Below are 24,416 nucleotides of genomic sequence, written 5' to 3' on the forward strand. Positions count from 1 at the left end.
GTGTACAAAGCCTATGGGGCTATAGCCGGGGAGGGGTCAGAGGCAAAAAAAGCTTTCCGCTTTTTTTGCCTCTGACCCCTCCCCGTTACAACCCCATAGGCTTTGTACACCAAAATGACGGCTTATAACATTGCCCTTGAAATTATGAATTCTACGGACCTGAAACAACTTTTCGTCGTATGAAATCGATTAGAATGTGTGAAGGAGATATCAGACTACAACTTCTATAGGTTTATCTTGACATCAATTTAGTTATCTTCAAAGCGGAACGCTTTTTTTGCCTCTGACCCCTCCCCGGCTATAACCCCATAGGCTTTGTACACCAAAATGACGGCTTATGACATTGCTCTTGAAATTATGAATTCTACGGACCTGAAACAACTTTTCATCGTATGAAATCGATTAGAATGTGTGAAGGAGATATCAGACTACAACTTCTATAGGTTTATCTTGACATCAATTTAGTTATCGTCAAAGCGGAACGCTTTTTTTGCCTCTGACCCCTCCCCGGCTATAACCCCATATGCTTTGTACACCAAAATGACGGCTTATGACATTGCTCTTGAAATTATGAATTCTACGGACCTGAAACAACTTTTCATCTTATGAAATCGATTAGAATGTGTGAAGGAGATATCAGACTACAACATCTATAGGTTTATCTTGACATCAATTTAGTTATCTTCAAAGCGGAACGCTTTTTTTGCCTCTGACCCCTCCCCGTTACAACCCCATAGGCTTTGTACACCAAAATGACGGCTTATAACATTGCCCTTGAAATTATGAATTCTACGGACCTGAAACAACTTTTCGTCGTATGAAATCGATTAGAATGTGTGAAGGAGATATCAGACTACAACTTCTATAGGTTTATCTTGACATCAATTTAGTTATCTTCAAAGCGGAACGCTTTTTTTGCCTCTGACCCCTTCCCGGCTATAACCCCATAGGCTTTGTACACCAAAATGACGGCTTATGACATTGCTCTTGAAATTATGAATTCTACGGACCTGAAACAACTTTTCATCGTATGAAATCGATTAGAATGTGTGAAGGAGATATCAGACTACAACTTCCATAGGTTTATCTTGACATCAATTTAGTTATCTTCAAAGCGGAACGCTTTTTTTGCCTCTGACCCCTCCCCCGTTACAACCCCATAGGCTTTGTACACCAAAATGACGGCTTATGACATTGCCCTTGAAATTATGAATTCTACGGACCTGAAACAACTTTTCGTCTTATTAAATCGATTAGAATGTGTGAAGGAGATATCAGACTACAACTTCTATAGGTTTATCTTGACATCAATTTAGTTATCGTCAAAGCGGAACGCTTTTTTTGCCTCTGACCCCTCCCCGGCTATAACCCCGTAGGCTTTGTACACCAAAATGACGGCTTATGACATTGCTCTTGAAATTATGAATTCTACGGACCTGAAACAACTTTTCATCTCATGAAATCGATTAGAATGTGTGAAGGAGATATCAGACTACAACTTCTATAGGTTTATCTTGACATCAATTTACTTATCTTCAAAGCGGAACGCTTTTTTTGCCTCTGACCCCTCCCCCGTTACAACCCCATAGGCTTTGTACACCAAAATGACGGCTTATGACATTGCCCTTGAAATTATGAATTCTACGGACCTGAAACAACTTTTCGTCTTATGAAATCGATTAGAATGTGTGAAGGAGATATCAGACTACAACTTCTATAGGTTTATCTTGACATCAATTTAGTTATCGTCAAAGTGGAACGCTTTTCTTGCCTCTGACCCCTCCCCGGCTATAACCCCTTAGGCTTTGTACACCAAAATGACGGCTTATGACATTGCTCTTGAAATTATGAATTCTACGGACTTGAGACAACTTTTCATCCTATGAAATCGATTAGAATATGTGAAGGAGATATCAGACTACAACTTCTATAGGTTTATCTTGACATCAATTTACTTATCTTCAAAGCGGAACGCTTTTTTTGCCTCTGACCCCTCCCCGGCTATAACCCCTTAGGCTTTGTACACCAAAATGACGGCTTATGACATTGCTCTTGAAATTATGAATTCTACGGACCTGAAACAACTTTTCATCTCACGAAATCGATTAGAATGTGTGAAGGAGATATCAGACTACAACTTCTATAGGTTTATCTTGACATCAATTTACTTATCTTCAAAGCGGAACGCTTTTTTTGCCTCTGACCCCTCCCCCGTTACAACCCCATAGGCTTTGTACACCAAAATGACGGCTTATGACATTGCCCTTGAAATTATGAATTCTACGGACCTGAAACAACTTTTCGTCTTATGAAATCGATTAGAATGTGTGAAGGAGATATCAGACTACAACTTCTATAGGTTTATCTTGACATCAATTTAGTTATCTTTAAAGCGGACAGCTTTTTTTGCCTCTGACCCCTCCCCGGCTATAACCCCATAGGCTTTGTACACCAAAATGCCGGCTTATGACATTGCTCTTGAAATTATGAATTCTACGACCTGAAACAACTTTTCATCTCATGAAATCGATTAGAATGTGTGAAGGAGATATCAGACTACAACTTCTATAGGTTTATCCTGACATCAATTTAGTTATCTTCAAAGCGGAACGCTTTTTTTGCCTCTGACCCCTCCCCGGCTATAACCCCATAGGCTTTGTACACCAAAATGACGGCTTATGACATTGCTCTTGAAATTATGAATTCTACGGACCTGAGACAACTTTTCATTGTATGAAATCGATTAGAATATGTGAAGGAGATATCAGACTACAACTTCTATAGGTTTATCTTGACATCAATTTAGTTATCTTTAAAGCGGAAAGCTTTTTTTGCCTCTGACCCCTCCCCGGCTATAACCCCATAGGCTTTGTACACCAAAATGACGGCTTATGACATTGCTCTTGAAATTATGAATTCTACGGACCTGAGACAACTTTTCATCTTATGAAATCGATTAGAATATGTGAAGGAGATATCAGACTACAACTTCTATAGGTTTATCTTGACATCAATTTAGTTATCGTCAAAGCGGAACGCTTTTTTTGCCTCTGACCCCTCCCCGGCTATAACCCCATAGGCTTTGTACACCAAAATGACGGCTTATGACATTGCTCTTGAAATTATGAATTCTACGGACCTGAAACAACTTTTCATCTCACGAAATCGATTAGAATGTGTGAAGGAGATATCAGACTACAACTTCTATAGGTTTATCTTGACATCAATTTACTTATCTTCAAAGCGGAACGCTTTTTTTGCCTCTGACCCCTCCCCGGCTATAACCCCGTAGGCTTTGTACACCAAAATGACGGCTTATGACATTGCTCTTGAAATTATGAATTCTACGGACCTGAAACAACTTTTCATCTCATGAAATCGATTAGAATGTGTGAAGGAGATATCAGACTACAACTTCTATAGGTTTATCTTGACATCAATTTACTTATCTTCAAAGCGGAACGCTTTTTTTGCCTCTGACCCCTCCCCCGTTACAACCCCATAGACTTTGTACACCAAAATGACGGCTTATGACATTGCCCTTGAAATTATGAATTCTACGGACCTGAAACAACTTTTCGTCTTATGAAATCGATTAGAATGTGTGAAGGAGATATCAGACTACAACTTCTATAGGTTTATCTTGACATCAATTTAGTTATCGTCAAAGTGGAACGCTTTTCTTGCCTCTGACCCCTCCCCGGCTATAACCCCTTAGGCTTTGTACACCAAAATGACGGCTTATGACATTGCTCTTGAAATTATGAATTCTACGGACTTGAGACAACTTTTCATCCTATGAAATCGATTAGAATATGTGAAGGAGATTTCAGACTACAACTTCTATAGGTTTATCTTGACATCAATTTACTTATCTTCAAAGCGGAACGCTTTTTTTGCCTCTGACCCCTCCCCGGCTATAACCCCTTAGGCTTTGTACACCAAAATGACGGCTTATGACATTGCTCTTGAAATTATGAATTCTACGGACCTGAAACAACTTTTCATCTCACGAAATCGATTAGAATGTGTGAAGGAGATATCAGACTACAACTTCTATAGGTTTATCTTGACATCAATTTACTTATCTTCAAAGCGGAACGCTTTTTTTGCCTCTGACCCCTCCCCCGTTACAACCCCATAGGCTTTGTACACCAAAATGACGGCTTATGACATTGCCCTTGAAATTATGAATTCTACGGACCTGAAACAACTTTTCGTCTTATGAAATCGATTAGAATGTGTGAAGGAGATATCAGACTACAACTTCTATAGGTTTATCTTGACATCAATTTAGTTATCTTTAAAGCGGACAGCTTTTTTTGCCTCTGACCCCTCCCCGGCTATAACCCCATAGGCTTTGTACACCAAAATGCCGGCTTATGACATTGCTCTTGAAATTATGAATTCTACGACCTGAAACAACTTTTCATCTCATGAAATCGATTAGAATGTGTGAAGGAGATATCAGACTACAACTTCTATAGGTTTATCCTGACATCAATTTAGTTATCTTCAAAGCGGAACGCTTTTTTTGCCTCTGACCCCTCCCCGGCTATAACCCCATAGGCTTTGTACACCAAAATGACGGCTTATGACATTGCTCTTGAAATTATGAATTCTACGGACCTGAGACAACTTTTCATTGTATGAAATCGATTAGAATATGTGAAGGAGATATCAGACTACAACTTCTATAGGTTTATCTTGACATCAATTTAGTTATCTTTAAAGCGGAAAGCTTTTTTTGCCTCTGACCCCTCCCCGGCTATAACCCCATAGGCTTTGTACACCAAAATGACGGCTTATGACATTGCTCTTGAAATTATGAATTCTACGGACCTGAGACAACTTTTCATCTTATGAAATCGATTAGAATATGTGAAGGAGATATCAGACTACAACTTCTATAGGTTTATCTTGACATCAATTTAGTTATCGTCAAAGCGGAACGCTTTTTTTGCCTCTGACCCCTCCCCGGCTATAACCCCATAGGCTTTGTACACCAAAATGACGGCTTATGACATTGCTCTTGAAATTATGAATTCTACGGACCTGAAACAACTTTTCATCTCACGAAATCGATTAGAATGTGTGAAGGAGATATCAGACTACAACTTCTATAGGTTTATCTTGACATCAATTTACTTATCTTCAAAGCGGAACGCTTTTTTTGCCTCTGACCCCTCCCCCGTTACAACCCCTTAGGCTTCGTACACCAAAATGACGGCTTATGACATTGCCCTTGAAATTATGAATTCTACGGACCTGAAACAACTTTTCGTCTTATGAAATCGATTAGAATGTGTGAAGGAGATATCAGACTACAACTTCTATAGGTTTATCTTGACATCAATTTAGTTATCGTCAAAGCGGAACGCTTTTTTTGCCTCTGACCCCTCCCCGGCTATAACCCCATAGGCTTTGTACACCAAAATGACGGCTTATGACATTGCTCTTGAAATTATGAATTCTACGGACCTGAAACAACTTTTCATCTCATGAAATCGATTAGAATGTGTGAAGGAGATATCAGACTACAACTTCTATAGGTTTATCTTGACATCAATTTAGTTATCTTCAAAGCGGAACGCTTTTTTTGCCTCTGACCCCTCCCCGGCTATAACCCCTTAGGCTTTGTACACCAAAATGACGGCTTATGACATTGCTCTTGAAATTATGAATTCTACGGACCTGAAACAACTTTTCATCGTATGAAATCGATTAGAATGTGTGAAGGAGATATCAGACTACAACTTCCATAGGTTTATCTTGACATCAATTTAGTTATCTTCAAAGCGGAACGCTTTTTTTGCCTCTGACCCCTCCCCCGTTACAACCCCATAGGCTTTGTACACCAAAATGACGGCTTATGACATTGCCCTTGAAATTATGAATTCTACGGACCTGAAACATCTTTTCGTCTTATGAAATCGATTAGAATGTGTGAAGGAGATATCAGACTACAACTTCTATAGGTTTATCTTGACATCAATTTAGTTATCGTCAAAGCGGAACGCTTTTTTTGCCTCTGACCCCTCCCCGGCTATAACCCCATAGGCTTTGTACACCAAAATGACGGCTTATGACATTGCTCTTGAAATTATGAATTCTACGGACCTGAAACAACTTTTCATCTCATGAAATCGATTAGAATGTGTGAAGGAGATATCAGACTACAACTTCTATAGGTTTATCCTGACATCAATTTAGTTATCTTCAAAGCGGAACGCTTTTTTTGCCTCTGACCCCTCCCCGGCTATAACCCCTTAGGCTTTGTACACCAAAATGACGGCTTATGACATTGCTCTTGAAATTATGAATTCTACGGACCTGAGACAACTTTTCATCTTATGAAATCGATTAGAATATGTGAAGGAGATATCAGACTACAACTTCTATAGGTTTATCTTGACATCAATTTAGTTATCGTCAAAGCGGAACGCTTTTTTTGCCTCTGACCCCTCCCCGGCTATAACCCCTTAGGCTTTGTACACCAAAATGACGGCTTATGACATTGCTCTTGAAATTATGCATTCTACGGACCTGAAACAACTTTTCATCTCACGAAATCGATTAGAATGTGTGAAGGAGATATCAGACTACAACTTCTATAGGTTTATCTTGACATCAATTTACTTATCTTCAAAGCGGAACGCTTTTTTTGCCTCTGACCCCTCCCCCGTTACAACCCCTTATGCTTCGTACACCAAAATGACGGCTTATGACATTGCCCTTGAAATTATGAATTCTACGGACCTGAAACAACTTTTCGCCTTATGAAATCGATTAGAATGTGTGAAGGAGATATCAGACTACAACTTCTATAGGTTTATCTTGACATCAATTTAGTTATCGTCAAAGCGGAACGCTTTTTTTGCCTCTGACCCCTCCCCGGCTATAACCCCGTAGGCTTTGTACACCAAAATGACGGCTTATGACATTGCTCTTGAAATTATGAAATCTACGGACCTGAAACAACTTTTCATCTCATGAAATCGATTAGAATGTGTGAAGGAGATATCAGACTACAACTTCTATAGGTTTATCTTGACATCAATTTACTTATCTTCAAAGCGGAACGCTTTTTTTGCCTCTGACCCCTCCCCCGTTACAACCCCATAGGCTTTGTACACCAAAATGACGGCTTATGACATTGCCCTTGAAATTATGAATTCTACGGACCTGAAACAACTTTTCGTCTTATGAAATCGATTAGAATGTGTGAAGGAGATATCAGACTACAACTTCTATAGGTTTATCTTGACATCAATTTAGTTATCGTCAAAGCGGAACGCTTTTTTTGCCTCTGACCCCTCCCCGGCTATAACCCCATAGGCTTTGTACACCAAAATGACGGCTTATGACATTGCTCTTGAAATTATGAATTCTACGGACTTGAGACAACTTTTCATCTTATGAAATCGATTAGAATATGTGAAGGAGATATCAGACTACAACTTCTATAGGTTTATCTTGACATCAATTTACTTATCTTCAAAGCGGAACGCTTTTTTTGCCTCTGACCCCTCCCCGGCTATAACCCCTTAGGCTTTGTACACCAAAATGACGGCTTATGACATTGCTCTTGAAATTATGAATTCTACGGACCTGAAACAACTTTTCATCTCACGAAATCGATTAGAATGTGTGAAGGAGATATCAGACTACAACTTCTATAGGTTTATCTTGACATCAATTTACTTATCTTCAAAGCGGAACGCTTTTTTTGCCTCTGACCCCTCCCCCGTTACAACCCCATAGGCTTTGTACACCAAAATGACGGCTTATGACATTGCCCTTGAAATTATGAATTCTACGGACCTGAAACAACTTTTCGTCTTATGAAATCGATTAGAATGTGTGAAGGAGATATGAGACTACAACTTCTATAGGTTTATCTTGACATCAATTTAGTTATCGTCAAAGCGGAACGCTTTTTTTGCCTCTGACCCCTCCCCGGCTATAACCCCATAGGCTTTGTACACCAAAATGACGGCTTATGACATTGCTCTTGAAATTATGAATTCTACGGACCTGAAACAACTTTTCATCTCATGAAATCGATTAGAATGTGTGAAGGAGATATCAGACTACAACTTCTATAGGTTTATCTTGACATCAATTTAGTTATCTTCAAAGCGGAACGCTTTTTTTGCCTCTGACCCCTCCCCGGCTATAACCCCTTAGGCTTTGTACACCAAAATGACGGCTTATGACATTGCTCTTGAAATTATGAATTCTACGGACCTGAAACAACTTTTCATCGTATGAAATCGATTAGAATGTGTGAAGGAGATATCAGACTACAACTTCCATAGGTTTATCTTGACATCAATTTAGTTATCTTCAAAGCGGAACGCTTTTTTTGCCTCTGACCCCTCCCCCGTTACAACCCCATAGGCTTTGTACACCAAAATGACGGCTTATGACATTGCCCTTGAAATTATGAATTCTACGGACCTGAAACATCTTTTCGTCTTATGAAATCGATTAGAATGTGTGAAGGAGATATCAGACTACAACTTCTATAGGTTTATCTTGACATCAATTTAGTTATCGTCAAAGCGGAACGCTTTTTTTGCCTCTGACCCCTCCCCGGCTATAACCCCATAGGCTTTGTACACCAAAATGACGGCTTATGACATTGCTCTTGAAATTATGAATTCTACGGACCTGAAACAACTTTTCATCTCATGAAATCGATTAGAATGTGTGAAGGAGATATCAGACTACAACTTCTATAGGTTTATCCTGACATCAATTTAGTTATCTTCAAAGCGGAACGCTTTTTTTGCCTCTGACCCCTCCCCGGCTATAACCCCTTAGGCTTTGTACACCAAAATGACGGCTTATGACATTGCTCTTGAAATTATGAATTCTACGGACCTGAGACAACTTTTCATCTTATGAAATCGATTAGAATATGTGAAGGAGATATCAGACTACAACTTCTATAGGTTTATCTTGACATCAATTTAGTTATCGTCAAAGCGGAACGCTTTTTTTGCCTCTGACCCCTCCCCGGCTATAACCCCTTAGGCTTTGTACACCAAAATGACGGCTTATGACATTGCTCTTGAAATTATGCATTCTACGGACCTGAAACAACTTTTCATCTCACGAAATCGATTAGAATGTCTGAAGGAGATATCAGACTACAACTTCTATAGGTTTATCTTGACATCAATTTACTTATCTTCAAAGCGGAACGCTTTTTTTGCCTCTGACCCCTCCCCCGTTACAACCCCTTATGCTTCGTACACCAAAATGACGGCTTATGACATTGCCCTTGAAATTATGAATTCTACGGACCTGAAACAACTTTTCGCCTTATGAAATCGATTAGAATGTGTGAAGGAGATATCAGACTACAACTTCTATAGGTTTATCTTGACATCAATTTAGTTATCGTCAAAGCGGAACGCTTTTTTTGCCTCTGACCCCTCCCCGGCTATAACCCCGTAGGCTTTGTACACCAAAATGACGGCTTATGACATTGCTCTTGAAATTATGAAATCTACGGACCTGAAACAACTTTTCATCTCATGAAATCGATTAGAATGTGTGAAGGAGATATCAGACTACAACTTCTATAGGTTTATCTTGACATCAATTTACTTATCTTCAAAGCGGAACGCTTTTTTTGCCTCTGACCCCTCCCCCGTTACAACCCCATAGGCTTTGTACACCAAAATGACGGCTTATGACATTGCCCTTGAAATTATGAATTCTACGGACCTGAAACAACTTTTCGTCTTATGAAATCGATTAGAATGTGTGAAGGAGATATCAGACTACAACTTCTATAGGTTTATCTTGACATCAATTTAGTTATCGTCAAAGCGGAACGCTTTTTTTGCCTCTGACCCCTCCCCGGCTATAACCCCATAGGCTTTGTACACCAAAATGACGGCTTATGACATTGCTCTTGAAATTATGAATTCTACGGACTTGAGACAACTTTTCATCTTATGAAATCGATTAGAATATGTGAAGGAGATATCAGACTACAACTTCTATAGGTTTATCTTGACATCAATTTACTTATCTTCAAAGCGGAACGCTTTTTTTGCCTCTGACCCCTCCCCGGCTATAACCCCTTAGGCTTTGTACACCAAAATGACGGCTTATGACATTGCTCTTGAAATTATGAATTCTACGGACCTGAAACAACTTTTCATCTCACGAAATCGATTAGAATGTGTGAAGGAGATATCAGACTACAACTTCTATAGGTTTATCTTGACATCAATTTACTTATCTTCAAAGCGGAACGCTTTTTTTGCCTCTGACCCCTCCCCCGTTACAACCCCATAGGCTTTGTACACCAAAATGACGGCTTATGACATTGCCCTTGAAATTATGAATTCTACGGACCTGAAACAACTTTTCGTCTTATGAAATCGATTAGAATGTGTGAAGGAGATATGAGACTACAACTTCTATAGGTTTATCTTGACATCAATTTAGTTATCTTTAAAGCGGAAAGCTTTTTTTGCCTCTGACCCCTCCCCGGCTATAACCCCATAGGCTTTGTACACCAAAATGCCGGCTTATGACATTGCTCTTGAAATTATGAATTCTACGGACCTGAAACAACTTTTCATCTCATGAAATCGATTAGAATGTGTGAAGGAGATATCAGACTACAACTTCTATAGGTTTATCCTGACATCAATTTAGTTATCTTCAAAGCGGAACGCTTTTTTTGCCTCTGACCCCTCCCCGGCTATAACCCCATAGGCTTTGTACACCAAAATGACGGCTTATGACATTGCTCTTGAAATTATGAATTCTACGGACCTGAGACAACTTTTCATCGTATGAAATCGATTAGAATATGTGAAGGAGATATCAGACTACAACTTCTATAGGTTTATCTTGACATCAATTTAGTTATCTTTAAAGCGGAAAGCTTTTTTTGCCTCTGACCCCTCCCCGGCTATAGCCCCATAGGCTTTGTACACCAAAATGACGGCTTATGACATTGCTCTTGAAATTATGAATTCTACGGACCTGAAACAACTTTTCATCTCATGAAATCGATTAGAATGTGTGAAGGAGATATCAGACTACAACTTCTATAGGTTTATCTTGACATCAATTTAGTTATCGTCAAAGCGGAACGCTTTTTTTGCCTCTGACCCCTCCCCGGCTATAACCCCATAGGCTTTGTACACCAAAATGACGGCTTATGACATTGCTCTTGAAATTATGAATTCTACGGACCTGAAACAACTTTTCATCTCACGAAATCGATTAGAATGTGTGAAGGAGATATCAGACTACAACTTCTATAGGTTTATCTTGACATCAATTTACTTATCTTCAAAGCGGAACGCTTTTTTTGCCTCTGACCCCTCCCCCGTTACAACCCCTTAGGCTTCGTACACCAAAATGACGGCTTATGACATTGCCCTTGAAATTATGAATTCTACGGACCTTAAACAACTTTTCGTCTTATGAAATCGATTAGAATGTGTGAAGGAGATATCAGACTACAACTTCTATAGGTTTATCTTGACATCAATTTAGTTATCGTCAAAGCGGAACGCTTTTTTTGCCTCTGACCCCTCCCCGGCTATAACCCCTTAGGCTTTGTACACCAAAATGACGGCTTATGACATTGCTCTTGAAATTATGAATTCTACGGACCTGAAACAACTTTTCATCTCATGAAATCGATTAGAATGTGTGAAGGAGATATCAGACTACAACTTCTATAGGTTTATCTTGACATCAATTTAGTTATCTTCAAAGCGGAACGCTTTTTTTGCCTCTGACCCCTCCCCGGCTATAACCCCTTAGGCTTTGTACACCAAAATGACGGCTTATGACATTGCTCTTGAAATTATGAATTCTACGGACCTGAAACAACTTTTCATCGTATGAAATCGATTAGAATGTGTGAAGGAGATATCAGACTACAACTTCTATAGGTTTATCTTGACATCAATTTAGGTATCGTCAAAGCGGAACGCTTTTTTTGCCTCTGACCCCTCCCCCGTTACAACCCCATAGGCTTTGTACACCAAAATGACGGCTTATGACATTGCCCTTGAAATTATTGATGAGTTTTCTTTTTGTTTTCTTTGCTGATGAACTATGCAGTGTCCGGGAATGCGATCTATTACTTTTTCATTGATGGTTCAATACAACAAGTTATTAAATACTAACGCTATACACAACTCCTCTGGTAATCCATGAAAATTCGTAGCACTCGAAAAAAAAATTCAAATTTTAATATGTTATGTTTTATTTTCTTCCTTTACAGAATATGCATGATAAATGTTTATGTGTAAGCCACGCGTCAATAGTCTAAATACAGTCAGAATGCGTAATACATGCGTGTCGTTGTACATCCTTCTGTGATATATAAAAAGAAACTCTGTCTGTATGTGTCAATAACACTTATAACATTCATTTGAATAAATTTATCATGATTACGCTTTACTAAACATTTTGTAATCCTGAAGTAGCAAACCTCCAATTCCTCCTGAATTAAAAAAAAATAAATGAAAGCATAATGAGTGAAAAGCAAAGCCCAACAACCACTGCCAAACGTTATGTCTTGACATGCAACGGACAGAGATAGAGAGGGAGTGTATGTGTGTGTGTGTGTGTGTGTGTAATTTTCACACGTTTTCCGAGGTTTTCATTGTTTGGCACAGTACTTGTCATCAGCCTTTCACCTGCCTTCCATTATTTTATTGTCTTCTCTGATTATACTGCTATCATCTTGCTTTAGTTTCATTTGTTTTCTTTATTTGTTCGATGCACCTGCGCAAGTTATCTATCGCAACAGTCGGTAAAAATCATTCATCCCGACAAAATAATGGTACAGGGTCTACTCTCCATGCACATCATAGTTCTCCATTGATAAACCATATCCTGAGTGATGGCTAGTCTTTTACAGCTGACATCACATTTGATATTTCTAGAATTGAATGACGAATTATTCTGAAGGGAGTCAATATTCCTGTTTGTTTTTGTTCTTTACTTTGTATTCGTGTGACAATAGTTAGTGACATCGGTCTATGCGAGAAAGATGACGGAGCTTATGGTCGTCTTGTTTTTAATAACGAAAAGTGTTCCCATACTGGCCATATTTCAATTTTTGTTCACGACCGTACGCAAAAGAAAAAAACACACTTCATATTCTTTGTTGAAAATAATCATTATTATCATTATCAATTTTGTTGTGAAGCTTAAGTAAGAAAAGACAGCTGTGTTTTACATAATTGGTTGGATGAAGTGAGAGGTTGCTTAAAACCAAAGTACAAATTTAAGTATTTTGACTCTATATGTATCTATCAGCCTTGGAGATCGAGAGCTTGTAGGCCCTACATAATTTGAAATTCGCAAGTGGGGATGCAAAGCTAAACATGTATAATTATGTAAGTCCCATTTATCATGTACCTGAGTACACGTGCCATCCTCTGTTCTCCTACATGCGTCCATGTGAGGTATATTGTGCTAACAGCAGACTAAACAGCCAGAAATAAAAAAAATGACAGTTCAGTCAAAGTGTTTCATACAGTATGTTCAAGTTACGTTGTTCGGCGATTATATGTTAAGACATAGCCGTCATTAAAAAAAACCTTGCCATCGAAAGTTGCTCTTTCCCGCATTAATATTTTACTTATCTCTGTGTGGGTGCACGCTCATTATTTTGTGTATATAACGATGTAATCATGTGCGTATGTGCTTGTGTGTGTCGGTTGGTACATGAGAACCAGAGATCGTACACAGATTTCCATATTGTCTTGTCGTAATGAATACCGTTCATGTATGCTGGTACATTAATACACACACACACACACACACACACACACACACACACATATATATATATATATATATATATATATATACAGACATTATGTATATATATACATATAATATGTGGGGGGTCCACACGTTTTTCTATTATATCTTTTAATGAATTTCTGTAAAGGCCTAGTAGGCCCTTGTTATAGTGGGCAATTTTGAAATATTTTCTTCAGGTCTGGGTTTTCTGTTTTTGTTTTTGTTTTTCTTCGAAATATTTACAACGAAAAACCTAAAGCCATTATCATCATAGAGCACATCTCTATCCCATTTCTGTTATTCATTTCACTGATTGTGTCTACAAACATAAACCATATTATGCTCGTGTGGATGGACGCGAGTTTGCAGTTGCATGAACAGGCTCTGTGAATAACTACAGTGTATCAAATCCATGTCTAGGTGAGATATTGAGACTGGCAGAAGTGTTAACGATAATAACAGCCACGATCTTTCTACAAATCCATTACGTGCCATTGTCGTCAAACAATATTGTCTCGTTCTCACAAGCGAAGACTTATTTCTGTTTTTTAAATCAATTTCACTACCTTATATTTAAAACCTTATGAAGACGTTCTCCTGCATTTATGATTATAATGTATACACATCTTATATTCAAAACTTAATTCAAAGTATTATGGATTGTTCTATGTCTTTCATTTTCTTTCTCTCTCTCTCTCTCTCTCTCCCTCTTAATATATTTCTCGTCCAATTTATCCATGAAATGAATTCATAAAACTATGCCGACACTTGGCTGGTTATTTTTTTTTTTAAATAACGTATTCACAATGACATGCAAAACAGAAACTTAGCTGATCCCATGGACATACTAGACGAAATATAAGAGTAGCTGTATTGGTAATTGCTGCCCTAAATTAGAATTAGACTTAATCGTAATATTGGCCGAAATGCACGCAGCATTCTATTCCCGCGTGCGCACTTTTGAACGATGAGGGCCGTCTTCGACTTTCTATTTCATATTCCAAATGAAAAATAGAACAATGGAAAATAGGGGTCGGTTTTGTACTTTCCTCTGTCTATTGAAACGCAAAGATGGAATTGCTTTTTGAACGTGTTGTGTTTTCAATTATATGTAGAAAATGGAAAAAATATAATTGAGGGGTTAAATTGCAGTTTGTATGTTCTATTTGAAAAAAAAAAAAAAAAGGTAGAGCAATTTTGGTCAATAATTTTTGCTTTCTACTCGAGTGAAAAGATTGAGTTATCTAAATATATCGCGCTTCGAACTGGAAGCTAAACGAATTAACTTGTATCCACATGGAAATCAGACATTGCCATTACACAAGATGAAATTAGATTCTTCATAAAATGTGACCAAAACGGGTTTAGTTGACCAAACAATCATTACACAAACTGCCCATAAACCGAATGAAAAATAGGCTACTGAGCAAATAAAAATAAAACAAACTGGTAATACACCAATAATGTTACTGAGATGAAAAACAAACAAACAAACAAGTTGACAAAATTGTAATTACTTCATCATCGTGTTAATTTCAAACAAACTTTGTCAGAAGCGTCTTTGTATCGTTTAGCAGAAAATGAGGGATATGTAAGCTATCTTCATTGAATACAGTGTACATGTACCTCAATTTCAATAAATATGGTATATTATAATTCGATAGGGGGGGGGGGGATCATTTCTATAGCTCTCAGAGACGTTACCCGAAGACAGTGGGCTTTATATAAAGGACTATTGTCCCAGAACAACGAGTCATTTCTGACTTTTTATTGCTGGCAACTATTCATATATATTTTTTTTCCAATCTTCACAAACGTCGTCCATTGTCAAGAGAAGTATTTCCTATCGAATTCGGACGGATATGGTGTCACATAAGAAGAACCATTTCTTCCAAGGGAACTTTTAAACAGTTACATGCAGATACACTATCTCCACCTAATTTCTCCGCCGGCCCTTTATGCTTTCCCTGATTTCGTTCAAACATTGACAGAAAAATCTTGATATTCATGTCATAATCAACGGAAATTAGGGAATTTTCGAGATGCCATGTTAATTGTATAGGATTTGAAGGCATTATACCACTTGACAAGACAAAAATAAAAGTGTGTCTATAATATCTTCTTCTTCTTCTTCTTCTTCTTCTTCTTCTTCTTCTTTGTCTTATAGCTCCCAAACTCAGTTCTGACGCTGAATGGCCGTCGTACATATTCGCCAATCTTTGCAAACTCATCTTTTAAGTATTTGATATTTCCACAGAATGAGGGGTTGACAAGATTTGAAGTTAGAACACAGGCATTATTTATTGATTTCTTTTGAGAACTCCCTTAAACAGGTTTCTTCCATTTTTGCTCTTATTTGAAGGAAAACTGTCAGGTACAGATTTGGCATTATAACACATCCTGCAAGTCCATCTGTTCTTTAGTAAAAAGGGATAGTGCTTATTGTTATAATGTTCTTTTTTAACCTTAAGATCTGTACATTCGACCTGCTAGCTAATACCCCAATAACATCTTTTCTTCATAATTAAGACACCATGTTTAATGAAAAACCGATTACCCGTTCTTGAGCTGTTGGGAGATTACTAGTAAGATTAGGTCTGTGGTCTCCGCATATTTGGTTTATAGATTAACGTAAAAAATAATTGCCCTTTCAGAACATATGAAAAAAAAATGACAAGGTTGGCACGTATTTTGAGTCCTGTGAGAGGACGATTTTTGTTAATTTTTACACATTTCAGGTACCGGTACTTGACCTTGGAACTCGAAATCATGACCCCCAAATTTTGCATCGAGTGAAAGAAAGATCACTATCATTGAATGTCAAGTTATGACCCCATACATGTCCTTTGATCTTTGACCTAATGACCCCCAACTGACCCTAAAATTAAATTGTTTCTTTCGCACTTGGGCCAAATCATTAAGACACTTAACTAGTGCACATGGTGGAAATCCGACCACTAACTCTTGAGTTATTGGGAGATTAAGCACATTTTATGTACTTATGACCTCTGTGACATTTGACCTTTGACCTTAATTTTCGTGACTCCCTAAATAAAAATGGTTTCTTCCTCACTTCATTGTTAACACACCCTGAGAGTTTTGTGAAAAAAATGATCCGTTCTTAAGTTAGGCCCTATACTGCATGGGAGATTTAACTTTCTTAATCATTTTAAGATCCACTTGACCTTTGACCTTCGCCCCCAAAGTGATATTTTTTTCTTACTTCATTGAGAACAAACCCTGGAAGTGTGGTGAAAATCGGTTCACAATTACCATTACGATCCGCCATGATCAAAACAGCCGCCATTTTCCTGTGGTTCTTGGCCGCTTAAAGCCACCATACATAGGCGATGTCGGCGGATTGTGCGCTCACTTCAGTAGGGAGTGCACGTATACCAGGCGAATGCGTGCGCGCCGATGATGCTCAGCGATCGACGAACGAGTCTCGGTACATCGCTGTTTTCTAGTGCATCTGACAATATTTGTGGTTGTAAATTCAATTTTGTAATGACGGCGCTAGGAAGCTGAAACATGTAAGAATACCGTTAAACAATTTTTATGATCAAATTATATTGTTGTAGGGTCACAATTGTCTTGTGCCCCTAAACCCCAGGCGGGCTTTTAGTGACCTTATCACTTGTCAAACGGCGGTCCATACAGCAAGAGAAGCTCGCCAGCTGATCAGTGCGTGGTGGTTCATGGGATATCACCCTGGCATACGGCGAATGAGGTACCGATAATATAGGGCCGTAAAGTGCACAATTGCCCATTCTTCAAAGAACCATCAAAATTCATGAAAGTGGAAGGATATGCCAATTGATCTGAAAAGTAAAGCCTCCGCGGAATAGTTTTAAATGAGTTCAACCCGCTGAGGATGTGTCCCAAGTACCACTGCCAGTACATATTGTGTATCTATACACTGTTGTAGTCAGGCAAGTATCAATGGGACACTCGCTCTTCTCTGCCTCGACCGAACAGTGCTACAGCAACGTTTCAACGGGCTGCACTCCCGAGAAATGTAGGTCAGAGTCAGCTTACCGCTTTCTTGCAATTGTATTCGGTGGAGTCTGGTTGGAGTGCCCTCCTCCTGATCAGACGGCCTGTTGAGCTTGCCCTTTTCACAAAGAGGAACCAGAACACAATGGCTCCAGAGAAAATTCCGAATAAATGTTTGAAATAACCCATGGTAGCAAAATTTCGAGGGATTTTCGCTCCACTAACACCAGTGCCAGGCCAGGTAGCACTCGGGGCATCGGGCTTCTTTAGCGCAGTAGTAATAGCGAGCTAGCTGTGAACTGTTCTAAATTTACTGCACTGTTTTCGTACCGTGCATGCGTGTAGTACGTGTGTGCGTTGTGAAATCTACGCTCCTCTGGCTGCACCACAGAACTCAACCTGTGGGCTGCACAGCAAAGCTGCACAGTTCAGTGGACAGTGGACCTGCATGCAGTGGACACGCTAAGTATCTTTGGCGCCCTCTCATGACGACATACAAATCAAAATACAATGTACTTCTTATGGCCATCTCTGACTCAAAAGAGTAGACAGACACCGCCAAATTTAACAGTTAACATGCATATAAAATAAAAATTTGCACCTCTTCTAAAGTAATAACATGCCTACAAGTTGTTGATTTTTAAAAGATCACTGTAATCATTGTAAATGATGCGAAGTCTACTTTGAGATCTATTTCTTGTGGTGTTCCACAGGGGGTCGCTGCTTGGTCCCCTACTTTTTATTTTGTATACATAAACGATTTTCCAAAATCGTCACAACTTATTTCTTTCATATTATTTGCCGACGATTCTAGTTTTTCCTTCTCTCACAAAAATCCACATCAACTACTGAATATTATAAATTCAAAACTGGAATCTGTAGTTAAATGGATCCATGCAAACAAGCTATCTTTAAATTTCTTGAAAACCAACTATATGTTATTTAGCAATACATGTATTATCATCTTTACCAGGCCATAAATACACAAAGTCACGAATACAAAATTTCTTGGCCTACATAATTATAGATGACAAATGGAATTGGAGAATGCATGGATATGCTACTGTAAACTTCTTTCCAGAAATGTTGGCGTTGTCAATAATACAAATCTATATTTCCAAGGAATAGATTGCGCAACCCTTGTACTAACCTATCTCAATCATGGCGTTCTTGCCTTGGGAAACTCAACAAAATTATACTTGGATAAGTTTACTCTAAAAACGGGCAGTGATAATTATTTCTGGTGCAACATGACGTTCTCACATTAATGAACTCTTCTATGAAAATAGATTTCTAAAAGTACAGGATATTTATCCTATGAATCTAGGATCCATTATGTACAGCTCGAGGGATTCCGAATTTCCACAGGTTGTTACGTCACTTTTTGTGAAGAATGAACAAGTGCGCAATTACTACACTCGGCAGTCTTCTTCTTACCACCTGCCATCCATTAGAATAAACTTTTAACACAATACACTTGCTTTTGCTGGACCGAAATATTGGAATTCTTTAGCCTATTCCCTTCAACAAACCACAAGCCTCAAAACATTCAAATACAAATTAAAACTAAGTCTTCTGAGTAAATATGTTACGATGTAACTAGCCTTTATAATCCTATACCAGATATCTGAATACTTTTACCCTATAGGGATAAGGTAATCTTATATCAACTTTTACATGGCATATTATTCATGCGGAATTCCTATTCATTTTGATTCCACTGTTTATTTTTTTCTCTTTCTTTCTTTCTTTCTTTTTTTTCTTTCTTTTTCTTCCCTCTCTCTCCCCCTTCGGTTCTCACTTTATTTCCTCTATTTCTCTCGTTCTCTCCAGAGACCTTCTCTCCCTCTCTTTCTCATTCGAGGGTTTGTTCGCAAAAACCGATAAGTCCATTTTTGAAGATTTTGAAGTACGGTCTCTGTCATAAAGTACAAGATAATACCTTTTAAATGATATATTGGTCACTACATATAAAGGTACATTTTTGAAGTTATGGTCAAAAGAAGCAAAACTTTTCTTATTATTCTCTTTATTTTTCTTGACCTTTAATCGCAAACATCTCCATGTGGCAAATATGGACTTATCGGTTTTTGCGAACAAACTCTTCACTTTAAGATGTAAATAATTATGTACAAGTTATGTAAATATGTTTCAGAAGTGTCATATTCTCAGTTATTCGTACAATATCAATATGGCTTCCATAAAACATTCATTTAGTTAGATATACCTAAACCGACACTCATTCAAAAGCGCAGGCTTTACTATACTGTGGTGAATAAGTATACATGTGACTCTACACAAATTGATATCAAACAAGGTGCTCTTTTTTAGCTGCATTCAACTGATGGGCAATAAGTAGTTAAAAATCCAAGATTTTAAGATGACCTTGATTACAGTTTCGTGTTGTTTTCATGCTTTCTTACATTTAATTCTATATTTAAGTGGTCCCAGTTTTAATCATAATTTTTGTTTGTTTATTTTTATATCAATTTTACATGCAGTTTTTAATTCGTAATTGTTTTAAAGTCATTGAATTATTTTAGTATGCATGATAATTTGTTTGCTTGATTTTTCTCTAGCATTGTATTATGTATACTTTTATTAGTGGAAAATTGAGCAAAGAAAATGGGATTCTATCGGGATTCGAACCCGAGACCTCCGGATTGCTAGCCCGGTGCTCTACCGACTGAGCTATACTTTTGATGTATATACTAATAGTACTGTAACGGTATTTGATCGTGACCATGTACCAATTTGGGGTGGCGATCTTGAAAGATTTGTCCTATCTGCCACCAAACAGTAACAAGGCTAGATCTCCGTAACGGTAGCTCAATCAATCAAATCTCACAAATATCACTCATTCGAAGGTAATGCTGCCACCAGGTTTGTTCAGGTAAACCACGCCTTGCCAACAACATAACTTCCTTATTTGTCAGCAGAACTACAGAGAGAGAGGGAGAATAACTAGAATCTATTCATAACAAACACTGACCAATCGGAAAACTCCTTTTATAAGTGCCTTTTTAACTCTGAATGCCACTATCACACTGTATGTGCTATTGGTTGAAAGTGCGTACATGCAAATGAGATAACTGACTAACGTCTTGACCGCCAAACAGTCCTACTAAGTCATTACTACTAGCACCTGAATGCGGTGAGTCTCGTGATTTTGCACTAAAATCTCCTGTTTCAACAAGACTTCTATGCCAAGTTTCTAACAATCTCATCATTCAAGCATTCAGCATAATATAGGTGAGTTAATAATTCGATATTTAGTGTCTTTGTGCATAATCGTGACTGTTAGAGTAGCTAGTGCCTAGTGTAGATATTTAAATACCACGAGTCAGCTGTGCACGTTTCAGTCATTGCACCCAACACTCCAAACAGCGACAAATTCTCCACACGTGTTTCGAACACACGCTCAGTCAGACTGGCACGCTAAGCATTCTCAACCACACTCGAGCATAGGTTCAGCAGGCCCAACTATCGTGTAGATTTCACTTGTAAATTGCGGCACACACATTCTGGCATTCCTACAGTATATACAAACTCCTAGTAATCCCTTCTCTCTCAGTAACGAAGTTCTTATCAAACTAATCACTTAAACTGGCTCGAGCGTCGATGACAGGTTCGTTTGTCCAAAGTATATGGACGCGGTCGTGGGATGGTCTTGTTCTACACTGCTAAACTACTCTTACTTAGACTATTTCACACATCACAACTGCATCCACAGATCACTAAGCAGACTTTCAGTCAATCATCACACAACGCTTGACTTTCTTCTAAACTTAGTCTGTACAAGCAGGGATTGAATTCACAACAACACTGAACATTTAATTCCAAACTTCTAACATTGTTATGTACATTGTCGTAAGTGTGGTTACACATAATTATGTACACTCTGAACGCCACGGTCTGTACACTTTACAGTATTATACAGTTCAAACATTTACACATAGATTGTTTTCATTAAGAAAAATCTAGTATTAATACTTTCGATACTCTGTGCCCCAATTCTTATGTTTAATATTACCCATTGGAGAAGTATAAGTGCATTTCTTTACTTACATACTGACTTTATTAAACCACCTTAAGTATTACTAACACTACACTCAGCACAGTGTGAACTTAGATTTTATCAGCTTTTGGTTATAGTGTCTTTTACTTAAATTGAATTACCGGTCCTCCATTCTAGATGTTATACTAAGCTCAGTTCCTGGCATTTGTCTCCAAATCTAGACTGCAAGCAGTCTTCCTTGTTTTTTCTCCTTTATAAAGCACGGCTCAATAAAATTACGCAAACAACAAGAATAAATAACACGCGTCTTTCTGCTAGTCTCACGACACTATCCGGATCTCACCCCGCCGGGATTTTAACCAGCACACACTCCACAGATACATTTCTAGGCCCTGTCAACAGTTCCTTGCAAGTTCTGCACTCACTCTGTCGGTGTCAGACCCTGCAACCTAGGTATCTCACTACCCGGTACTCGGTGATAGCATAGACATCAAGTGGGTCACACTCCTACCTATCACTGGTGGGACACAAACACCGCTGTCAAATAACCACCTTCTGACACTAAATTCAGCACTTCGACCGTTACTGTGCACTAGTCAGGCCTGCCCTAGGCACACTCGATTTTGACACTTGTTAAATTTACTACAAGTAATGAGTGAACGGACAGAAACACAAGGAGGAAAAAGGGGGGGGGAAGAAAGAGGAAAGAACAGCAGCTTGCCATGACCACATCATACTAGGACATCAATCGCCAGATTGCAGCTAAGCCCTTGTAGTTTCAACATCATTGAGACTCAACCTTCAGCTAAAGCATCAAACTTGTCTTTCGTCTCGAACCCAGTCTCTGACACTGAAAACATCACAACTGCTGGCTCGGCATGGTAACACGTCACTCATCAAGCTGTTGAATCTGCCGTCAGTCTTTCACCTCATCAGGGAATAAAAGGGAAAGGAGGGGGGGGGGGAAGGGGAAGGGAATCTGCCCAACACTCATCACAAACTAAACCTATATCTGTAACCTATTCAGTCTTCAAATACAAAAAGCACCACTATGGTACCACCTCATGTCTTCATAAGATGTTGAACTACAATCCACTGCACATCACATTATGATCATAAAAATATTCACACTGCTGCAAAAATGTCTAAGTGCTATCACCATAGAATATTCTAAGTTGCCACACTTCTGAAAATGCCTAAGTGCCATTGTCATAGAATAGCCTGAGTTCACACTTTCCTGAAAATGTCAAAGTGCTATCACCTCAAAATATTCTGAGTTAACACTCTGAAAATGTCAAAGTTCCTTCCTCATGAAATATTCTAAGTTCTCACTTCTCTGAAAAATGTCTAAGTTCTGACCATGTCAAAAATTTCTAAGTCATACTTCTCTGAAAATGACTAAGTGCTGACACAATGAAATATTCTAAGTTCACACTTCCCTTGAATAATATCTAAGTGCTGACACTGTCAAATATTTCTAAGTCACACTTCTCCGAGAATGACTAAGTGCTGACACCATAAAAATATTCTAAGTTCACGGTTCCTTGAGAAATTTCTAAGTGCTGCAACTGTCAAATATTTCTAAGTCACACTTCTCCGAGAATTTCTAAGTGCTGACTAGTGACACCACAAAATATTCTAAGTTCACACTTCTCTGCAAAATGTCTAGCTAAGTCTCAACGAGCGTCTCATACAAAAGCAGAACTAACAGTTAGATTCTAGACAACACTAACTACAATCCTAATGCAGTTTAAATTCCAAACACCAGTTACCAATCTGGGTAACAACAACTAACTGGATAAGAACTTGGGTAACAACAATAATTAGAGTGAGTCTATCCTAGGAGACATCGTTCATGACCCCCTATCCCAGGGTCCCAGACCCTGCTTTCCATCATCGCCATCTCTAATTGCTCTAACTTTAGCCTCAAGACTGTATCAGATCACAATTGTACTTGTAGCATCAACAAAGCATCAAGGATGTACAGAGTCAAGATCTTCATAAGATTTCTCAGCCAGGGTAAAATTTCAAGCTTCCCGGGCCCCTTTTATACCCCTTGACCCTGAGCCCTAAAGTGCAGACAATACGCCTCTGAACACTGATTGGCTAAAAGTTTTTACGTCACGCAGAGCGGTAAATTCGATTGGGAAGTACACTGCAGCGACCATTGTTCGCCGGGGAATTAACCTGGATACAACAAAAATTACACTCTCATCTTTGGACATTACACTTCCAGAACAAATTCTGGCTATTCACCAACTTATTTCTCTCAAGCATAAAAGGTAAGCAATGAGATTACACATTTCTTAACGCCATTTCTCGTACGTGAATACGCTCGATCTTACCCCAGTCCCACATATACTATTCTATGTTTTCTGACTGAGCTATAATTAGCACACAGGATTCGCCGTTGCCGATTAATTTTAGACATGCCAGTAAAACCACATAGTCTTATCTTATACTTGTAAAAACATTCAAATGATTTAAGTTTCTTCCAAAATCCAATCTTGTATACCAAAACGATCTACAAGAGCCAAAATCTATGTCATCAATTCTGAATTCGTCCGTTAACATCCTGTGATACGGTAAC

General features: G+C 38.5%; 1 protein-coding gene across 1 annotated transcript in view; it reads right to left on the reverse strand.

The window, feature by feature from the left end:
- Positions 1–18,018, reverse strand: part of LOC139710725 (uncharacterized) — a 60,506-nt gene extending 42,488 nt beyond the window's left edge. Inside the window, exon 1 of the mRNA XM_071622643.1 lies at positions 17,851–18,018. Coding sequence (XP_071478744.1) covers positions 17,851–17,997 — 147 coding nt within the window. The 5' untranslated portion in view covers positions 17,998–18,018. The remainder of the gene's footprint in view (positions 1–17,850) is intronic.
- Positions 18,019–24,416: the final 6,398 nt, after the last annotated feature.

Source organism: Diadema antillarum, unplaced genomic scaffold (genome assembly GCF_040938485.1).
Source record: "Diadema antillarum isolate AM-2024a unplaced genomic scaffold, OU_Dant_1.0 seq00001558_RagTag, whole genome shotgun sequence".
Classification (NCBI taxonomy): Eukaryota; Metazoa; Echinodermata; class Echinoidea; order Diadematoida; family Diadematidae; genus Diadema; species Diadema antillarum.